Source organism: Salarias fasciatus, chromosome 2, assembly GCF_902148845.1.
Source record: "Salarias fasciatus chromosome 2, fSalaFa1.1, whole genome shotgun sequence".
Taxonomy (NCBI): domain Eukaryota; kingdom Metazoa; phylum Chordata; class Actinopteri; order Blenniiformes; family Blenniidae; genus Salarias; species Salarias fasciatus.
In genome coordinates, this window is record NC_043746.1 from 10,156,355 (window position 1) to 10,176,399 (window position 20,045).

At 43.8% G+C, this 20,045-nt stretch overlaps 1 protein-coding gene and 1 long non-coding RNA gene across 2 annotated transcripts in view; one reads left to right on the forward strand and one right to left on the reverse strand.

The window, feature by feature from the left end:
- The window catches only part of LOC115400254 (uncharacterized), a 20,952-nt gene continuing 907 nt past the window's right edge, over positions 1–20,045 (reverse strand). The window contains exons 2-3 of the long non-coding RNA XR_003932787.1: positions 11,979–11,983; positions 1–84 (exon numbers count right to left, since the gene is read on the reverse strand). This is a non-coding gene — a long non-coding RNA (uncharacterized LOC115400254). The remainder of the gene's footprint in view (positions 85–11,978; positions 11,984–20,045) is intronic.
- On the forward strand, positions 21–11,911 carry neurl1b (neuralized E3 ubiquitin protein ligase 1B). The gene is made up of 6 exons (XM_030107970.1): positions 21–215; positions 5,129–5,373; positions 5,449–5,782; positions 7,634–8,377; positions 10,268–10,402; positions 11,552–11,911. The coding sequence occupies exons 1-6, from the start codon at positions 185–187 to the stop codon at positions 11,797–11,799; spliced, it is 1,737 nt and encodes a 578-aa protein (XP_029963830.1). The 5' UTR covers positions 21–184; the 3' UTR covers positions 11,800–11,911.

A 20,045-nucleotide genomic window follows, 5' to 3' on the forward strand; every position in this document is an offset into this window, starting at 1 on the left:
GTCGCTGCGGCTCGGGCTTGACATTAAGAGGAGCGTGTCCGTGCTCCGGCGGGGAGGCACATCGCAAATTGAAGGCGCTCTTCCCTCCAGACCGACTCTCGCCAACCCGAGGATACATGGATGGACAGGGACACGCTGCCAGCGGAATTAAGTTGTCAGCCGGTGCGAGGAATTTGTGGATATAATGGGGAATACGACACCGAAGCCTTTATTGGGTGAGACTCGTTGTGTATTGATTCCTCCGTGAAGCTGTTTGTGAAGTGCCCGGTCCGTTGCGGCTCGGTAATGAGCAGATCCACATGTCTTGTCCTACTTGCGCGCGGAGACGCGCTTCCCATCACGGGGGAGCTGAGCGTGATTCCTGCCGCGCGCCTCCACTCTTCACTTTTATTTCTCTTCTTCAGCGACCTTTTCGAATGATCACACTATTGATGACATGATGAAAGATCACTCTGAAAAGCATCTTCACCAAAAAGTTTTTTTTTTAATTATTTTATTTGTCTAAAGGTACATTTATCAGCATTATCCTCAACAAATGGATCAGTTTGGCTGCTGAGAATCAGCATTTATACACTTCCTTAAAAAAAAAAGGAAAGAATAACACAGGAAACTTGTGATCTACTGAAAAACAAGCATGGTCCAAATTATGTGGAATTACAGCACAAAGTGCATGCTTATTTTTTCATCTTCTGATATTTCATCATGCAAAACCGTTTTTTTTTTTTTTTTTTTTTTTTACATACTTGCTCGTTTTCAAAATTTTCGTTGCTCCATTACTTATTAAGTGACTGATCGGATGCTTGAATGATTATTTCCTGTGTTTTTTTTTTGTGCAGTTCTTGTATGAAGTTAAAAAAAACCAAACGAATGCTTTCACTATTGATACCAGAGGCAGCTGTTTCAAAAAACATGAAGACACACAAGATCAACACAGCCAAAAGTTTACACTTTTGAAATATGCAACTGTTTTCAAGTGATAATCTGCATTAATTTTAAATATCTGCGCTTTTCCTCTATGAAGTAGTGTCTCAAGTGATTGCCAGTGATTTATTCTTGCATGCAACATGATTGCCAGCTTCCAGTTTTTGGAATAAAGCTGTCATTACCAACTCTCAGAATCCCACTTTTGAGCCACTTTGCCATGACACCCAGAGCACAATACTTGATAATCAGTTCCCCATATCACTTTGATTTAATGTCTGCCACACTCCCACGCCCCCAGCAGACCCACTCGCTGGCTAGAAGATGTGGTTGCTGCCACCAGAGCAGCTGACGTAGGGTTTGGCCTGAGAACATTTAGTCATAGAGGAGCAGGAGCAGCGTGGGTCCTACTGCTTGCACTGTATGGTTTCCATCAGCACGGGATTAATATAAGATATCTTCTTTTATTGAGTCTGTTAGAGATCATTACTGAATATCATATAGGAGGGTTTTATAAGTGATCTTATGGTGTACAGTCTTGTTTTTGCTCGTTTTGGCAAACTGGAGAAGATGTGAGACTCGCTGATCACACTGCTTCAAGAAATGTCATTGAGTGTTGTTGTTCCCACAAGTTAACAGCCATGTTATAGAAAGAGAAATAAGTCTCATAGGACACATAAAAGCTCCACTGACTCATTGACAGCTCGGTGAAAAGTTTACCGTTTGAAAGCCTACAAAGAAAAATCACGAAATCATGCGTCTGATCGTCCTGTGGCCAAAGATAACTCTGACGAATGCACATAATTTTAAAAAGCTCTGCTTGGCACCACAGCGTGTCTTGTGCAGTCATATGATTGTATGTATTTGGTCTTTTCCATTCATTGGGGACAAGACAGAGAGACTCCGCGTCCGTCACCCAGCTGTGTTTTCTAAAGCAACTGATTCATTCGCGGTCACAGATATACTGTGAGCTGGCTGTCTTTTGACAACAGCAGCGTAAAAGCAATCAGCTGAGCTGATCCTTAAAATCAGTTGCTGATGAGCCACAGTGTGTTTTCCTTTCTCTTATGGTAATCCGCCCCTTTTCTTTTTTTTTTTTTTTTACGCTTTTTTCTGCAATTCAGCTTCAGCACAGTTTCTCAGCCACATAATCCAAGTTTATTGGCACCGCCCTGGTTTGCTGAACCATCACGAAACATCAACCTGCTCTTCATCACGAGCAAAATAGGCTCGTTTTGACTCACTTATATTATGTGTCTCTCAAGGTCATTTACAAACCTCAAAATTCTTCCAACCATCTGTATTTTCTCCAGCTGCACGTTGAAACGAATCTGTTACACATAAACTGAGGCTGGAAATAACGTACTGTATGTTTTCAATTTGTTGATTCAACATGAGAATTAGAACAGAAAGTCACAACAGATAGTTAAAATTAATAGTATGATTCTCCAAGGTGGCATGTACTTTTAGAAAGAGTTGTCTCGTAAACAAAGTTTATTATGTTCAGTGTTACTCACCAAAACACATTGTGTATTTGGAATCTATTTATGTTTTCTGGTATATTTTGTCTGGCATTTTTGAAAGAAAGTGGGATCTCGATTATCCGGGCTTGAAAAGAGATTACCATCGCTCAGATTATCTCCCTACTGTCTGGGATACAAACCAGTAACAGATCCGATTGAAGGACAGGCTTGGTGGCCACAAATTGGAAATTGACAGCAGAATACACAAAACATAGACAAGCAAAAGAAAACAGAGCAATTTGTGGCAGTTTGACAGTTGAGGCCAAGACAGAGATGCACTTTTTCCTTCACAATTTCATTACAGAGGGATCGGGAAGTCATGTTTCGGAGCCACAGACTGTGTGAAGAGGTGTGGGTGGATGGATGGGTCAGCAAAACACTGTATTTTGTTTTTAAAACCCAGAGACTTTACTTAACATTCTGTCGTATTCATAATCCAAACAACAGGATTGTTATACCAGCCATGACAACAAATGTTATTGTTGTTGCGAAACTTAAACCAACCGCAGGAGGAAGCGTACATGTGCTGTATCATCCTCCGCCGCGTCACGTTTCAAAGCGAGGGATGGATGTCCAGTGCGGTGACGTTGCGATATCTTAGTGTCTTGGTGTGACCTTACCGTTGTTAGATCTGCTTTTCATATGAACAAACTACAAATAAATCAGTAAATAGAGTATTCTATAGAAGAAGTGGGGTCTAGATCCACTCAGCGGAGGGACAGAAATTAATATTAGATTTGCACGGAATACAACAACAACGATTAAGAGGTTTTTCAAAACCTATATTAGATCTTTAAAACATCCATTTTCTTTGAAATTAAGCGCTTCTGCGTCTGTGTGTTGGAGGGACGGGGTGTGTCCACCAATGTTTGGCCTCACTGATTTTGGCAAATTGCAGGTCACAGTAGAGGGCTGCAACAATTCTTGGAAGCAAAGAAACACTGCTGTGTTACACCACAGGAGTTAATAAGTCCATTATTTTTTTCTAAGATTAGATAATGTTTGAAAAACAAGCAATGATGCAATCTTCTGCTACTGTCTCTTTCAATCCAAGACACTCTGCTGACTTAGCAAACAGGTTAAACTTTTTTTTCTTTGGCCTGTTATCAAGAAGATTACCTTTGTCTGCATACAAAGTATTGGAAGATTCGAGAGCTGCGTGCAGAGTAGCGCAAACATTTCTTAAGTGACATTTAGGGTTTAAAAAGGATCATTGGGTCTATGTTTTAAAGATTATCAGGGGTTAAACATGAGAGGTGCTAACGTTGAGCATGCTATGTGGGCTCTCGCTGCATGACCTGTCGGGCTATGCCTTTCATCTAATAATGGCCAACGAGTGTCTATATCAGGCTTTGCTATGGGTCTTTTTACAGTACACTCCCAGTGTGTAAGTCTGTGAGCCCAAAGGTCGACAGACAAAGCTCCACGACGTTCTTAATCCGTTCAGCAAACGTATGTTTCTTTTTTTGTCCTTTCAAAAGCAGCAGTTTCAGAGGAGAAGAGAAAGCGGCACATCCTTTGAGATGTTACAGATGTTCTCGTTGCCGCTTCAAAGTTTAGAATATAATCAGTGATAATGCCTAATTTAGTAAATGTACTGCGGACCATTTCACTGAGTTATTGTGTTTGTTGAAAATGTAATCACTGTGGCCTGAGAGCCGCGAAAGCTCAGCCTTCCCCTCTGAATTTCAGCCAATCCATACCATGAACACATCGTAAAGCTTTAATATTAAACCGGAGCGATCTGAGACTCAATTAGGCAGACTTTCAGCCAGTTTTGTTTCATTCCATCTTCTTTCATTCGCTCTGCGGGGCTCATCAACAAATTCTTTTCCCAAGTAGGACATTGACTCCTGTGAAGATGAGATCAATTGAGATTAAGCCTTTCATTTGGGTATTTCTATAGTGACTCTGCACCGTGTGATTCATTCTCCACTTCTGAAGATAACTATGAAGGAATGAAAGGGGCTATTCAGGGTTTGTTTATGCTTTAGGCCAGGGGTGTGTGTGTGTCTGTGTGTGTGTGTGCGTAGCCCATAAATAAGAGGAAGACTTATCATGTCTGTTGTTGGCTTTCTGATTTAAAAAAAAAAAATGTTTTCTTTCCCGTGTGATGGCCCTAATATTAGCATTGAACATTTCTATGTTAGTTTTGGGGCAGTACTGAGTTATTTAATGTTGCCCAGTCATATATGCACAGGGATTTCATCTAAATTTACCGTGTTTTATTTCTGGGATATAAATATGTCCCATATGGATGTGGTGTGAAGACTGATTTGGGACAGTCGGCCTTTTTATACTGTAAATGTGGGTTACATGCTAAAGGGGAGTATTTTATGTGGTTGCTGAAAGGAGCAGAGGGGCTTTGTAATCATTATGGGAAAGGAAGTGTGTGTGCGTGTGTGTGTGTGTGTGTGTCTGTGTGTTTCAGAATGAGCGACCGAGGCTCTTTTACATAACTGCCCCCTGCCCTCTAAAACCAATTGCCACGGGTTACTTGCAAACAAGTTATATTGTGCGCAGATCTGTTCTTTCAGCTGCGAACATTGCTTTTTTGACCTTGCCTGAGTCACACAAAAGCAGATCTGCCGTTCTCATACAACATTAGCCTCCAACTTAGTTGAATCATTAATGGCCTTCTTTCCCCCCCTCTCTGAATCCCCTCGATGTTTCTCCACCCACAGATGCGACTCTGCACCCCCGCCCGGTGGCTAGTCGGCAGTACTACACCCTGCCCAGCAATGGGGCAGGTGTGGAGAGGAGAACCTCTGCCCCGCCGGTCAGCATCAACGTCGAGTCCCCGCGCTTTCACCCGCACGCCAAGGGCAAGAACATCCGGCTGGACGGTCAGCTTCGCCGTGCCACTCGCAAGAACAGCTTCTGCAACGGCATCACGTTCAGCCACCGGCCCGTTCACCTCTACGAGAAGGTTGGTTTTTTTTAATCCCACTTGAAAATTGAGAAGAACTCGGAATGAAAGTGAGATTTACCTTGTGTTTCTCAGGTGCGTCTTCGCTTGACTGGTGTGCACACCGGGTGGAGCGGCGCTCTGCGCTTTGGCTTTACCAGTCTGGACCCCAGCGAACTAGTTTCGACCGACATCCCCAAGTACGCCTGCCCTGACCTGGTGACGCGGCCCGGGTACTGGGCCAAAGCTCTGCCCGAGAGGCTGGCGTTGAAGGACAACGTGTTGTCGTTCTGGGCTGATCGCCATGGAAGGGTTTTCTACAGCATCAATGAAGGCGAGCCCATCCTCTTCCACTGTGGGCTCAGCATCGGCTGTCCGCTCTGGGCCATCATAGACATCTATGGCATCACTCAGGAAGTCACACTTCTGGGTAGGCACTTTATTAAAATCTACCGTACTGTCTGAGTGCTTCCGCTCTTCCTTAATCACCCAGGTTTTTGGAGCCGAGCAAGGAAAGTTTGTTCTAACTGAAGTGAACAAACTCGCCAACACCCATTAAAGCCCTGAGTTACAGATCTTTCTCTGACCTAAATCAACTCCATCAGCCGTTTATAGTCATGCATTTTGCCACAGCTTTCACAACCCCAAAACCTCAAGATCATATTTTTATAGTGTCAACATATTCACAGCTAATTTAAGGAGCTGCTTTCAGTTCAGAGAGCAGCTGTGCTACAAAGCGCTGCGTCGCCGCGGGCCTGTTTCTCAGGATCAGGCAGGACAGCCCCGGATGACTCAAACGTTCGTCGATCTGTGTGGCGAAACGGATTCGTGCCATTGTGGAGAAAACAAAACCCTCGCCACCAAACAAACAACTGTCGACCATTCATCTGGCTCTGTAACCTCATAATCACTCTCCTCTTTCTTCTTAAACACTTTCCTCCTGCCACGGCGTCACTTTCTCTCTTTACACTGTGTCCATTTCCATCACCCTCTCCCCTGCGGGTCCCTCTCCCACTCACTGGGAGTGTTTATCTTCAGTCTGACAGGAGCTCTGGCCTTGTTTGGTCAAGACGGCAGATCCCAGGAGCTTTGGTGAGGGGCCAATGCACTCAGCTGCTCCAGCATCACTAGAAATAGTAATAAGGGAATGTATCATAAATCAGCAGAGGACTACTAATGCCAGGCTTGTTTATGTCAACCTTTGAAACGTTGAAAAATTCAGCCGTGCTGTGAATTCCATACAGACTGTGGCTGTTTACAGGACTTGTATTATCAAAGAAAGGAGAGAAAAGTGAAATGAAATAAACTGGCGAATGACACAAGATGGAAAGTTTATTTAACTCTACAATAAACATCACAAAAAGAGACAAACACAGGGTTGTACCTTTAGCTCTCAGTGCCAACGTGAATCATCCAGCACTTGTTCAGTCCCTTGCCTACCAGCTGGTTGTTGTCAGTGACTGTGGGATGAACTACTTTAAGGTAAAGATGGAGGAAAATGCGCACATCCTCAATCGTAAAGAAAACATAACTGTATTAGGCTGTTTTTTATCTATAAATGATCCTGAAAAAGTGAAATGATTTTATATCCAGTGCGTAATTCTGAAGGGGATCGTGCTGGATGGGATCCACTAACTCAGTCAGGCGTCAGGGCAATAAATGATGACTTGGTTATCAGACCTGATGGCAGAGTGGATCTAAAGCTGGACGTCACCAGGAGACACCTGGGAATTTCAAAAAAGTCGCACACACTCTGTTACTGTTGTTTAAAAATATCACAAACAATGGCCATTAATTCAACGTTTTCCGTGTTACCTTCATTTTAGAAAATGAAATTCATGTCTTCATGATGTCAAAATGAAAGAAAGCTTTGCTCCTCAGGTCATTTTTCCTAATGTGAGCCTTGCAGAAATGAGGTTGTCAGTTGACTGGTATTTATTATAGTTCTCAATTGCTTATTCATGAATATTTGATGTCTTTTCCTCGTTTAGTTTTAAAATATTTATCCATAAACCATCAGAAAGTTACTTTAGTGGACTTTTTAATAGACTTTTGCAATATGGCTTCAATACGTAGAAGAAAGACTCCAAAACTTCCCGAGTATCACAGATAAGACCTCAGAGGTTATTGATCCATTGATACCAGTGTCATTGGCGTAAAAATAAGATATAAAGGAACAAAAACAGCAATGTGAGAAGAGACCTGAGCATTCACAGAATGGATCAACTATGACTCAATCCCCCAGTCACATGCTTTGTCTGTTTTGTGTTTTCCACCACAGACAGCACGTTTGCAGAGAGTGTGGGATCCAGCTGCCTGAGTGCGGCCCGTCTGAGTGCCTATCTGCCCCAGAGTAGCCACGACTCCGCCAATTACAGCAACAACCAGCTGGAGAACAACCAGGCCGCCGCCGCCAAGATGGCCAACCTCCAGCTCAATAACTACACTCAGCTCATCCCCTGCTGCTCCTCCACCTCCTCCTCCTCCTCCACGCCGTCCTCGTCCGCCTCCACTGGATTCAGCGTCCCGAGGGTGGTCCGGAGCCTCCCGTCCCCCCTGGACAATGACTTGCACTTTCACCCCGTCCGCGGCTCCGACGTGATTCTGTCGGCGGATCGCTCCGCCGCCTGCATACACTTTCTGGACAGCAGCCGGACTCTGGTGTTCAGCGACCGGCCGCTGCGCGTCGGCGAGACTCTGTACGTGGAGGTCGGCCACCTGGGCCTGCCTTATTTCGGCGCTCTGTCATTCGGCCTGACGTCCTGCGACCCGGCCAGTCTGCACGCCGGGGACCTGCCGGCGGACCCCGAGGTTCTCCTGGACCGCAAAGAGTACTGGGTGGTGCACAGGGGCTTCCCCATGCCTTGCTCTGGAGACGTACTCAGTTTTAGCCTGCTGCCCGGCGGCGAGGTGCATCACGGCGTGAACGGAGTGGGACGAGGCCGGCTGCTGTGCGTCGACTCCTCTCAGGTCCTGTGGGCCTTCTTCACCCTGCACGGGGCCATCAACAGACTCAGGATACTCGGTAAGTCTGTTCAGTGGAAAACAGGCCTGATGCTCAAAACTGAAACCTGACTTTTAAGCACTTTGTGTGCTCAAAAATTCCTCGAGTGTTACAGTTTTATTTGTGCTATTATTGCAATTAGATGACACCATTGGTCTCATCTAGGAAAACACTAAGAAACAAACAAATACATGCAGGTCTTGGACATAATGACTTCATATGTGAAAACAGTTGTGTTCAACTGTTGGTGGTTGTACAAAATCTGGTAATTTGCTTGGAGTGTTGCAACTTGACTTAACGCCAGTTGGAGCTACACATTTTCTAAAAAGTGGTGATGTGGGGTTTGAAAGAATTCCTCCAACCACTGTAGCTGTTATTCGTTTTAAGCCTATATTGGCTGCTGCTTGATAAATCCAACATTTCTCAAATGGGCAAATGGGAATATACTTTCACTGCAGGGTCAACTGTGCATAACTCATTGATTGATTCCTTCAATATGTTGCGAAACACATTTTTTTAAAATCCATATTCATTTTAATCATGAATTTTAATTCTGAAAACATCAATGCAAACATGTAGTTGAGGCTAAATAGTTACTGTAAATTGTTTATTGCCATGAATTTGAGTGTGTGTGACAGTCTGTCACAGTCCGCAGTCGGCTCAGCTCCGGCGCTCCACAACCCTGACTTGGATAAACGAGTAAAATTCACACTGAGATCTTAGTTCTAATTCATCCCACCTGCAATCCAGCATGAACTCACTCTGAGTGGGTTTGTTGGGGCTGAAGCTCATTACCGACGCAGGGTGAGAGCCAACAGATCCAGGACAGGTCATCGATCCGTCACACAGCTTACACAGAAAAATAAACAATTACAGGAGTTTGCACACATCTTGGCGAGCTTGAAGTGACCATTTAAGGTAAGCAGCAAAGTTCTTGGAGAAAACCCGTCCAGGCACAATGTAAACGCCAAACAGCCCATATGTGGATTCAAACCAGGACCCCATTGTGACAGCGTCAACCTCCTGAACCCCGGACACGTCACACACATCAGAGTGACCAGCTAAGATCACAATCTATCAAATGATGAGAAACCTGCATTAGTTTTCTCCCACAGTCCCAAAAGAGTTGCATACAGCATTATAGAAGTTGGTTGGATGTTTTATCAGTTGCAAAATTGGTGAACACCCTGAGCTTTAGATGAGTCCGATGAAAGAATGAAGGAAAGGTCAAACGCATCGTGACAAACCAACAGTACAAATAGTAGTCTGACGGACTCAAGATGAGCTCTGGTTGAGATGCATTTCCTTTTCATTGCTCAGAGATAAGTGTGGAGCTGCTGACTGGAGCATGTTTATCAGACAGAATGAGACTAGCTTTGATTTTCGTGCTCAGCTCTGTGCCATAAAGCACAGTAAGCATGCTTCCCAAATGTCAAAGTTTTGCTTTCAGTACTGAAATGATAAATGTCGACTCGAGGCCGCCCCCGCAATTATGACTTTTTTCCCAGACTGAAAGAATGCATTTAAGTAGTTTATGTCTGCGTGAGCCTGTTCAGCTCTGAACTGTGACCCCTCTGTCCCACTCCCTCAGTCCCACTCCCATCTCCTGTAAACTCCCACTTATCTCAGGCCTCATTTTCAGATGTTTCTGCTCCAAAAATATTATCCGCCAGTGAAAACAACTTTACATATCCCTCTAGAAATATGCATATCAAATCGGACTGGCTGGAACCGGTCGGCCTCACAATCCAGTGATACTTTCAAACAGCTCAAGGACACAGCGTGCTGAAATCACCCCGCCTCCTCCTAAATGTACTCTTTGTCTGCGTCCCACCTTTAAAATGCGCCACATGAGCGGAATCATTCAGGAAGTTTTGCCATTTTATTTATAAAAAGTGTGTTTATCTTCAGGAACCGTGCAGTCCAGCCCTCCCTCCACGTCCCCAACGACGTCTCAGAGCAGCAGCAGCAGCAGTCCGGATGACAGCGACTCGGACCTGGCCTTCAGTGTCAACAGATCCTCCTCCGCCTCCGAGTCCTCTCTGGGTGAGTGAAGTGTCCGACTGCTGGCGTCACGCTATAATGTCACCATTTATGTCGAGCCCGTCACAAGACCACTGCATGTGGCTTGGAAGTGAGATGGCTTCGTGAGAGAGAAATGCGCTCTGCGTTTGAGGGACAATGTTTCGAGCCCTTTGAGGACAACTTTTATGTTTAAGATGTTTCATAGTAGTGGAAAAAGTGCTCTACAATTACAGGTAATAGGTACTTTTGAGGCTTTTTGAAGTGTGCAAATAAACAGGTTGCAACAATTTGCAACTCTCATAAACTTTTTGTTTTTTTACTTTGTAATGAGACATTTACAACATATTAGTTGTTAAAAGTGAAAAATGTTTGATTCCGTTGTCTTTCAGACAAGTTTCAAACATAAAAAGAACACATTCTTTCCCACATCCAGCAGTGTACACGTTCCAGAGGTAACAAACAAACAAACAATCATTTTTGCAGGAAAAAGTTAGTTATATATGCAGGTTCAGACCGAGCCATGTTTAGTTTGGGGTGTTTTAAGTTGTTTATTAATAGTAAACTCGAGGTTTTTTTTTTAACAAAGCATGATGATGAAATATAATGACTTTATATAAAAGTAAAATGACTAGAATATTATTTGCACTTTGGGCTCTGCTGTAGCAGTGTGAAAAGCTCTATGTAATTATAAGAATTTACCATTTAATATTGAAAATAAAATAAAAAACCCACAACCATCGCTCCATATTGTCACTGGCATGTGTGATGTGTTGGAGCCCCCCTGAGGTTAAAACGTATTCATGAGGAAAAACTCAAGGAAGCGTGGAAAGTTAAAATACGGTACTCCAAAGGGAGTACCGTAATAGAAAATCCACAAATAAACAAAAACAAAAACAGAACAAAACAAAAAAAACTTCCTACTGAATAAAATGTTATAAAATTACATTCAGTTGAAAGTAAGTTTTCAAAGACATGAACTCCAGGTGCTGCTCTCAGGTCATAAACGTTTGATGGCGATAGTATTGACATTGTTAATGACAAAGACTCAAAACACACCAGTGACTGAAACCTCAGACACGGAGCGGTTTGTATTTGTGCTCTCACTTCTGGCCCGTTGGATTCTCTCACATGCGTTTCCTCTCCTCCTCCTCCTCCTCCTCCCTCCTCCAGTGACTGCCCCCAGCTCCCCCCTCAGTCCTCCCACCTCTCCCTCTCTGTCTGCCTCGGAGCTGCCCCCTGCTGGGAAAAACGGAGAATGCACCATCTGCTTCGACCAGGAGGTGGACACGGTGATCTACACCTGCGGACACATGTGTCTGTGCAACGACTGCGGGGTGAAGCTGAAGAGACAGATCAATGCCTGCTGCCCCATCTGCAGGAGGCCGATCAAAGACGTGATCAAAACGTATCGGCCGTGATGCTCTGACGCAGGCGAGCAGGTGACCCCCGTTGACCCCTCTCAGGCTCCGCTGGACGTGGATCTCGACCCCCAGCCAGGATGTTATTGTGCCTATCCGATTTCCTTTTTTTTTTTTTTTTTTATACCTGGAGACGGACATTTCGCTCTTCATGCTCAGAACTGTGATGAAGCTGTTACACAGACTGCAATACGAGCGGGGAAGAAGACATGAATCATGCGCTCCAGCTGTTTTATACTCCCTATGATGTATTTACTGAGCAGAGAGTCCTGCTGTGAACGTTTCGTCTCATCGTCCGGGTTTCATGTGCGCTTCAGGAGAATACGCGGACCATCATCTATGACTTCTAGTGCCTTAGATTTCTTTTTTTTTTTTTTTCTTTTTTGTCACATTATGTGTCCAAGTAATCGAACAATTCTAGCCATATTGTTAATGTACAGCAGTGCAGGTCTGAGGTGGGACAGGCACACGCGTACTGAATTTTATGCAATGAAAGCTGTTACCGTAAGTAGAGAGAAGGCTGTAACTGTGTGTTCAGAGAAAGAAAAAAGTGTGGAAAGTTTTTTTGGAAAGCACAGAAGGAGGGATCAGGTTTTTGCACATGGAAAGATGAATAAAAATGAAATAAGTTTGATCAAAGTGTGTCTAGTTTCATACTTCACTTTTTTGAGAGCGCGATCGTTGAACAAATATTTTCCACTTCAGCGTGTGTAATAATTTAAAGGTTATGAAGGAAAGTACATCCAGTATCATATTTGATCCAGTTTTTTTCATTGGAAAGTGTGCAAAAAGACTTTTATCAGGCCCATCTTTATAGCTGCTATCAATATACCAGCACTTTTTGAAAGTCAAGACAATATTTTTAGGGTGATAATCAAACATTACTGATATGATTCATGAACTTTGCTTGTAAAATATGAACCTGTCTTTTTCTCCATGACATTTTAATAAAAAGTCTATGACTGGTAGTGTAATTCTTGCTGAAACTTGGATCTGATCTGTTTTATGATCCCACTGACCTTGAGGTAATATTTTTCCCAGATTTGTTTTCAAGGTCAAGGTTGAAGCTGTAGCAAACCGTCAGACCAACATGAGACATTTTTGAAAAAAAATAAATCTGTAACTGGCAACTTAATGCTGACTTTCTGCTGAAAAGGAACAATGGAAGGAAAACGGGGGGCCTGGAGCTGCAGGAGCTCTTATCTGCAGACTCTGCACTGCGTTCGACCTGACTGTTACACGGACGGCAGTTTCCTTCCCCAGCGTCAGCCGAGTGGGTCCGGGCCTCGTTCAGCACAATTTCCCCGCATCCCCTCCAAGAAGCAGCACCTCTCGCATCCTGAGGAGGAAATAGGCTGAAGTTTCTTGCTGAGCAACAACAAAGCAGAATCTCGTGACGGCAGCGGGGCTCCAACGCACCGGTCCAGACCCAACCGGAAAGTCACCCTGCTGAAATTTAATGGCGTGACTTTAATCGCAGCACTTTGAGCATCAACGTCCGATTAACTGATTACTATGTCGAACCAATAATGCAGCTACAATTAAAAGCTGAAAAGCTGCTGTCACTCAGTTTAGAAAATCAAACTTTAATGATGACTGATGGACTTAATCATGCTTTTTTTTGTTTTTTTTTTTTAATGTGGCCACTTAACTGTTGAGACTTCAGATGAACTTCAATGAGTGAATCCATCATCAGACAGACCCACACGGCTTAGCTCGTGTGTCACAGCAACCTGACTGGGAGACACAAATAAAGGTTTGATTCCCTGTACCTGGTATGAAGAAATAACTCTTAAATACATCTGAGTTTAACCCATGCTTTCAGCAAGTCCTTTTGAAATGGCAGAAGAGGAAATAGAATCATATTTCTCTGATGTTTCAGACGCAATTAAAATCTGTTTTCTGGAAACCAATAAAGTAGATCAGACCATGAGTCAATTCTCTACACACTGTTAGTTTTCAGTCGGGAGGTTTGGGAGATTTTGTGGAACTAAAAAGCTTGAATCTGCAATTCCTAGCGACATCTACTGAGGGATGTCCTTTCACTGTATAAGCAGGAGACTGTCTCAACTTTTGGGAATGGATGTCATCAACAGTTCCTACAAATTCTTTGATTTTTATCAATCGTAAGTATTGACTTTCCAGCACACACGCTCCCCTCCCATCATCCTGCCATGAAAAAAGTCTTCATTGACAGGCAACACTGAGAGGTTTCTTGTCTCACGCTGCAAAGGATGTATTTGTTTTCGGAGTTGAAACTTATTTGTGGCTTTGAAACTTTCCACTGCACAGTTGGGGGATGAGTTTTCAGCTGTCAGGCTCTTCTGGTAAAACCAGCGACCGCTTTGGTTTCCGAGGACAGACGTCCTCTTTACTTTAAAGATCAGGACGAATGTGTCTAAGCTCAGAGTTTAAGCTTGTTCAGATGACTCTGAACCATCTTTGGAGTGTTCTGCTACAGGCCCAAACTTCTGCTGTGCTGAGCCTCTTTTCCGAGCCCTCCAGCACTAACGAAGGGCTGTGTGAATGTGCACTGGTTTGCACTGTTGCCTCACAATGATAATGTCTCTGGTTCGAGTGTGAACTCAGGGGCCTTTCAGAGCTTTCGTCATTGTCTCCCACTTTTCTCAGTACTCTGGCTTCATGCGGCAGTTCAAAAACCAAGCGCTGGGTTAATTGATGGCACAAAATCGGCGATATTCGAATGTACGTGGTTGTCTCTTTGTATTTTTCATGTGATGGTCAGGCCGTCTGTCAAGGAAGTAACCTGCCTCACCCATAAGTCAGCTGTGATCGAGTTGCATGTGGCAGCATGAAAGACGGATAGATGCATGCATCTCTGTCGCTACTGCACTTCACAAACTGCATTATTCTTTCTTGTGTCTGTGATCTATTTTTGTACACTTCTGCATCTATATTCCCTTCTGGAGGAGCACGTTCCTGATTTCTTGCCTCACAAACATGCTCTTGTTTTATTATGTCTCATTTCCTTCTCCTACTTCTCTCTGCAGGGAGGAAAATAACTGTTCACCTCTGACACGGATTCTCTTTCTCAGAAAGGATGCTTCATGAAGCACTTTCCAGGGGATTGAATGTTTGTTGCATTCTGATTTTTTTCTGAACACATGTTCATGTGATGCGTTTCACCTCAACACCAAAAACCCCAAACATGTAATTACAATGTTGAAAGTGAAAATGATTAAAACACCCTTCAAGTTCTTTAGGAAAGTTGAGCATTACTACCTTTGTAAGGGCAGAATTTATGGCAGATGTCGCTGCACTTTGAATATCAGTCAAGCTGAAGGATAATGCTGAGATGTGTAGTATTTGATTATTTGACTTTGGTGCTAAACACAAACAGGGAGTTACACTGCTTTTCATAACTACAACCCACAAATACGTTTCCCATGAATCAAAACTATTTCAGACAATAAAAATAAACCCAGTGAATCTCAAAAATAACTTCAAAGATCTAGATTTACATGAATGAACACATTAATAATTCTTCTAAAAAGTTGCGTCACTTAGTAAAGGCACCATTCCTCACACCCAATGTTCTAAGTGTTCACTGGCCATTTTTTTTCAGTGGTCATCATAAGAACCAATGAACACGAGACGTGATGGAAAATTGTCTTTAGTGCCAATAGATTTATTCACATGAGGCTTGCTTTGACATTGAAAGTGGCGTGGGAGCTTTATCTCAGTTATACAAAGGATGTAAATCCCTGGAGGAGTCATCATAGTCATCATACCCTTGAATCAGGGGGTGTTTCAGCTTTTTACTACTTAGACCATGATTTAGACACCTTCATTGAAGGTGGCCAGCTACAGGGTGATCAACCCTGCACTTATGTCCCGTTGTCAATCAATCATGGTGATCGCCGAGTTTTTAAGATAAACAACCCACAGGACTATGCAGAGGAGTCGTCTTCCCTGAGTCACTCAGGGTGACTGCATACCTTGACCTGGTGCTCAAGTAGGGGATGGGGTTGGGGGGGAATATTGAGTACGTTATGTTGTTGTTGTTGATTGTTGAGCCCAGCCAGGGTTCTTCCGCTTGGTCTATATTCACTGGCTGCGTCTTTCCATTCAGAGACTGATCTAGTTGTCTGTGGTCAGGATGTGTTTGTGGACGGAGAGCACAGGTTGGGTCCTCATCATACCACTGATGGAGGTTTTTCTGGAGCACTTCTGAAGCACATCATTTGTAGCTCTGATGATGAAGCTGACGTTGCATTCCTCTGTCTCCCAGAGGTCCCTCCAGCTGAACCTCCTCCTCTCCAGGTCCTACTGCCTCCTTGACAAGAGAGACAGCCTTCGGCGGTTTTCAGCCTCCTCTTGACCATCATTTTCCCCCTCTCTGATGTTGAGACCTAACACTCGGTTGGTTTACTTGCTGTCAGGCCAAAGCCTCCTCGTCCCTGCTGGGCATGCCCTACAGTGCTGTTGTGCCTCAGGGCTGACGGCCTGAGCACCGCCTCGGACGGTGTCCATTTCCATCCAGTTAGTAGAGGAGATGCAGGATTGCTGATGATCTGGTCTCTGGAGTCCTTTAAAGCCATCTGGAGTCTCACCTTGGAGCACTTACACTCTCCAGTGACACTCGTAAGAGGCAATTCAAGGAACCCTTTGCCATAGAGACTGAAGTTAGTCAGACAGTGTGGGACCCCGAGCCATTTCTTCACATAAGAAGTCATGATTTACTCTATTTTCTCCTCAGTTGTTATTGGGACCTCGTAGACTGAGAGTGGCCACATTACCTGAGGGAGAAGTCCATATTGCAGACAGCACAGCTTGAGCCTCCCTGGCAGAGGGGTCTTGTTGATGATCTCCAGCTCTTTGATGATGTCCTGCCTTTTGCTCTTCTTGGTCTTTGCCCCTGAGGCTGGCATTATACCATCTGCCCAGGCTTTTGACAGGATGCTCAGACACCACTGGCATCGGGTCGTCACCACTGCACAGCTTCACATTTTTTATTATTCCTACCATCGAAAAAACTTAGGATCTCTTTGGATTGGAGGAGGAAACCTTGAGTGCAAAGAGGAAATCTACATATGCACGGAGGAAACGAACCACTACACCACCATGTGGTATCTGACAAAACATCATCATAATAAATACTACATGAAATGGCCAGACTCTGTCTTCCTTTGGTCGCATGACAAGACAGTTTAATTCTTTCTCAGGTGATTGGTTTAAGTTGTGACTGCAGTGACGTCTGGCTCAGCGGCCTTTCAGTGAGATTTGAAACAGGCAACCCGTGACATCCCCCTGTCAAACACACGGACCATGCACAGACCTGTTTACATCTTGCAGAAAAAAGGGTGTGAGTGTGTGTTTGTGTGTGTGCGTCTTTGGGGGGGGTGACACTGAAAAACTATTTCATAATTCACACTCAAAAACCAAACGCGTATGGGTCAGAAAAGTGGGAGGAATCCAGAAAACACCTATAGCAACATGCAGGAAAAACATGAAAACCCAGTACAGAAAGGCCTGGAGTCCAGATTTGATGCCAGGGCGCTAACCACTACCCTGTTGTGCAGTTGTAGGCTTAAATAATTTAACCTTGTGTTTACATCTGATATCAGGGGTGCAGTTTCAAGAGGGAATGGGAGGGCAGCTGTAGTAACTTGAGTCACTGATGTAAAAGCAATAAATCAACATAGAAATGCCATCTCGAGTCATTAGCCTGTTTGTCTTGGCACACATCCTACGGCATACACTTTTTTTGGCTTTCTTTTTCTCCTGTTGCTTGTTGAAAGAAAGATGGAAATAAAAATGAATATGCGTTTTAAAAAATGGTCCCCGTGGTCAGACTCTCGTCCGAAGTGGAGCAAACATTCAGTCTTCACTCACCAAAGGCAATCTGATCAAACTGTCCTGTTATATCAGTCTAAATCCATCCAAAACACGAAAACAAAAACAAATATATGTACACATTTTTTTCTTATATATATATCAACGGAGAGACAAACTAATGTAAACGTACACATGACAAACACGACATAAGAATGCTTAGATACAGCCACGGGGTTTTATAGCACTAATAAAAACATGCCAGCCCTCTGTCGCCTTTAACCTTGTCTTCTCTCACTGCTGCAACAGGCCCACTCTCCCTCCCCCGTGGCTTTCTGAAACCACAGCAAGGACATCACAGGACATCATTTCCAGTGGTCAGGCGTACAATAAACACAATCTGATTACTCTCCCTATAAAGAATGATACCAACCCTGAAACCAATACCAAAGCTGTAAATTCAGATGATTTCTAATGAAGAAGGCCTGCATCTCATCAGTGTCAGTGTTTCTTCTGCTTTGCATCACAATGAATCCAGTGATGTTTATGGTTCATGCGGCTCCTGTTTGGTGGAAGCTGAAGCTAAGCGTTGGCTCAATAGACCTGTGCAGCTTACACGAATAGTAACTGAAAAGTTGACATGTCCCAGGTACTAAGGCTGTCAATGCATGTCATATGATCACGGCGTTGTGCTCATATGATGCAGAACATTCTGAAGATTTTCATCAGATCAGTCAGCTTGATTCCCCTCAGTTCCCTCTTTGAAAGGCAGTGGGCCCTTAATCTTATTTTTCAAAAGATTTCTGTGAAGTCAAACACACAGAATAAAATCCCTGCTAAATTTCCTTGCCATGTGTAGTTTGCATTCTTCCCTTTGACATACGCAAAGCCTCCCATTGGTGCCAGGGTGGGAACTGCAGCTCTTTCCCTCCCTTCATCTCTTCTGGTTTCAGGGCGAGCTGATTTCAGGGTCTTGGAAAGGTCAAAATGTCCATCACACGGAAATACAAGAGGAACCAATCAACTGCAAGTGCTTTTTTTTTTTTTTGTATTGATAGTGGAGTATTCAGAGAGAATCCACCACCTTTGGGAAGAACATGCAAACTCTGCACTTAAAGATCCACTCAAACCAAAGACATTATTTGGGCCACCTCTACTCCAGATCAGACAAAACAAAAAAACAAAACAAAAAAAAAAAACAAAAAACCTAAATAAATAAATAAATAAATAAATAAATAAATAAATAAATAAATAAATAAATAAAAAGACACCCTGTAACGGTTGTTAGAGTAAATTCAATCAGCTCCAGCTTTCATTTAAGATAAAGTATGCTGATTCGTTTCAGATTGCATAAATCGTTGCCAAACTTCTCACGTGTCAGCTTGTAAAATCTTAATACCTCCTTAAAAATATATAGCCTCCCCAGGCTTCTTGTAAACTCAGTGTCTGGGTTTTGGGTTACCTCAGTCAGATCAATCAAGATGTGAGTTTTGGTGAGACCATTGACATCATTCCTCTCACCGCCAGCTGGCTCAATGAAGGAAAACTTTCTACAAATGACGAGTTAATTCAACCTGACCTCTTTCAATATGTTTCATATTTAAAAAAATCTTTGTGCTTTGTAAGTTCAGAAGTGCCAGATGAAATGATTATAGAGATTGACATCATACCAGAAATGCAAAATCTCGAATAATGTTCTCTTAGTTGTAACACATTATCCTTTGCTTTCCCCTTCTTTATTTTATGGGCTCGTTTTTCACTGTGAGAGTCATTATTGGTCACATGAAGGCGCCATCCTCTTGCGCAAAAGAGGCTCCTTGTTTTTAATAAAGATTGGTCACACAGCCAACTGTGACAAGTTCTTAACGCCACAATCGTGAACAGCAGAGCTTTGTAAAAGCTTTACACTCTCCTTGCCACGATTCCCCCCCACAACCCCACACGGACTCCGATCATGAGATGTTAAAAGAGTGTAGTCCGGTGAGGGGGGCTCTGCACGCACGCAAGGTTATTTATAGTTCCAGACAGCTCGCACTCTCAAACCTGACCAATTTCTACGCTTCGGTCTGTTACTGTCTGCATGCAAAGCTGAGCAGAATAAGTGTGTTCATCAGAGCTCTCGGGACCAACAGGAGACTCTTTGCCCAGAGTGTGTGAGCCTCGCATCCTCGCATTTCCATTACGCACAGGAGAGCGCTCACATGCCCCGTGGACGAGCGCTCCTGTCAGAATGGAGCGGCGCGCGGCGGGAGCTTCGGCGGCTCACGAGGAGGACCGCTGTGAAATTCGAGATTTTCACATCTTTTTCATTTTAGACATTGTTCTCCGTCGCGTCTCCGCGTGCGTAAAGTGCAATTCTCTTCCTCCGACCATGACAGGGCTCGCGTCCTCCCGCTGCTCCACAGGCGGAGGAGTGAGGCTTCGCTCCCCAAGAAGTTCAAGACTCTCTC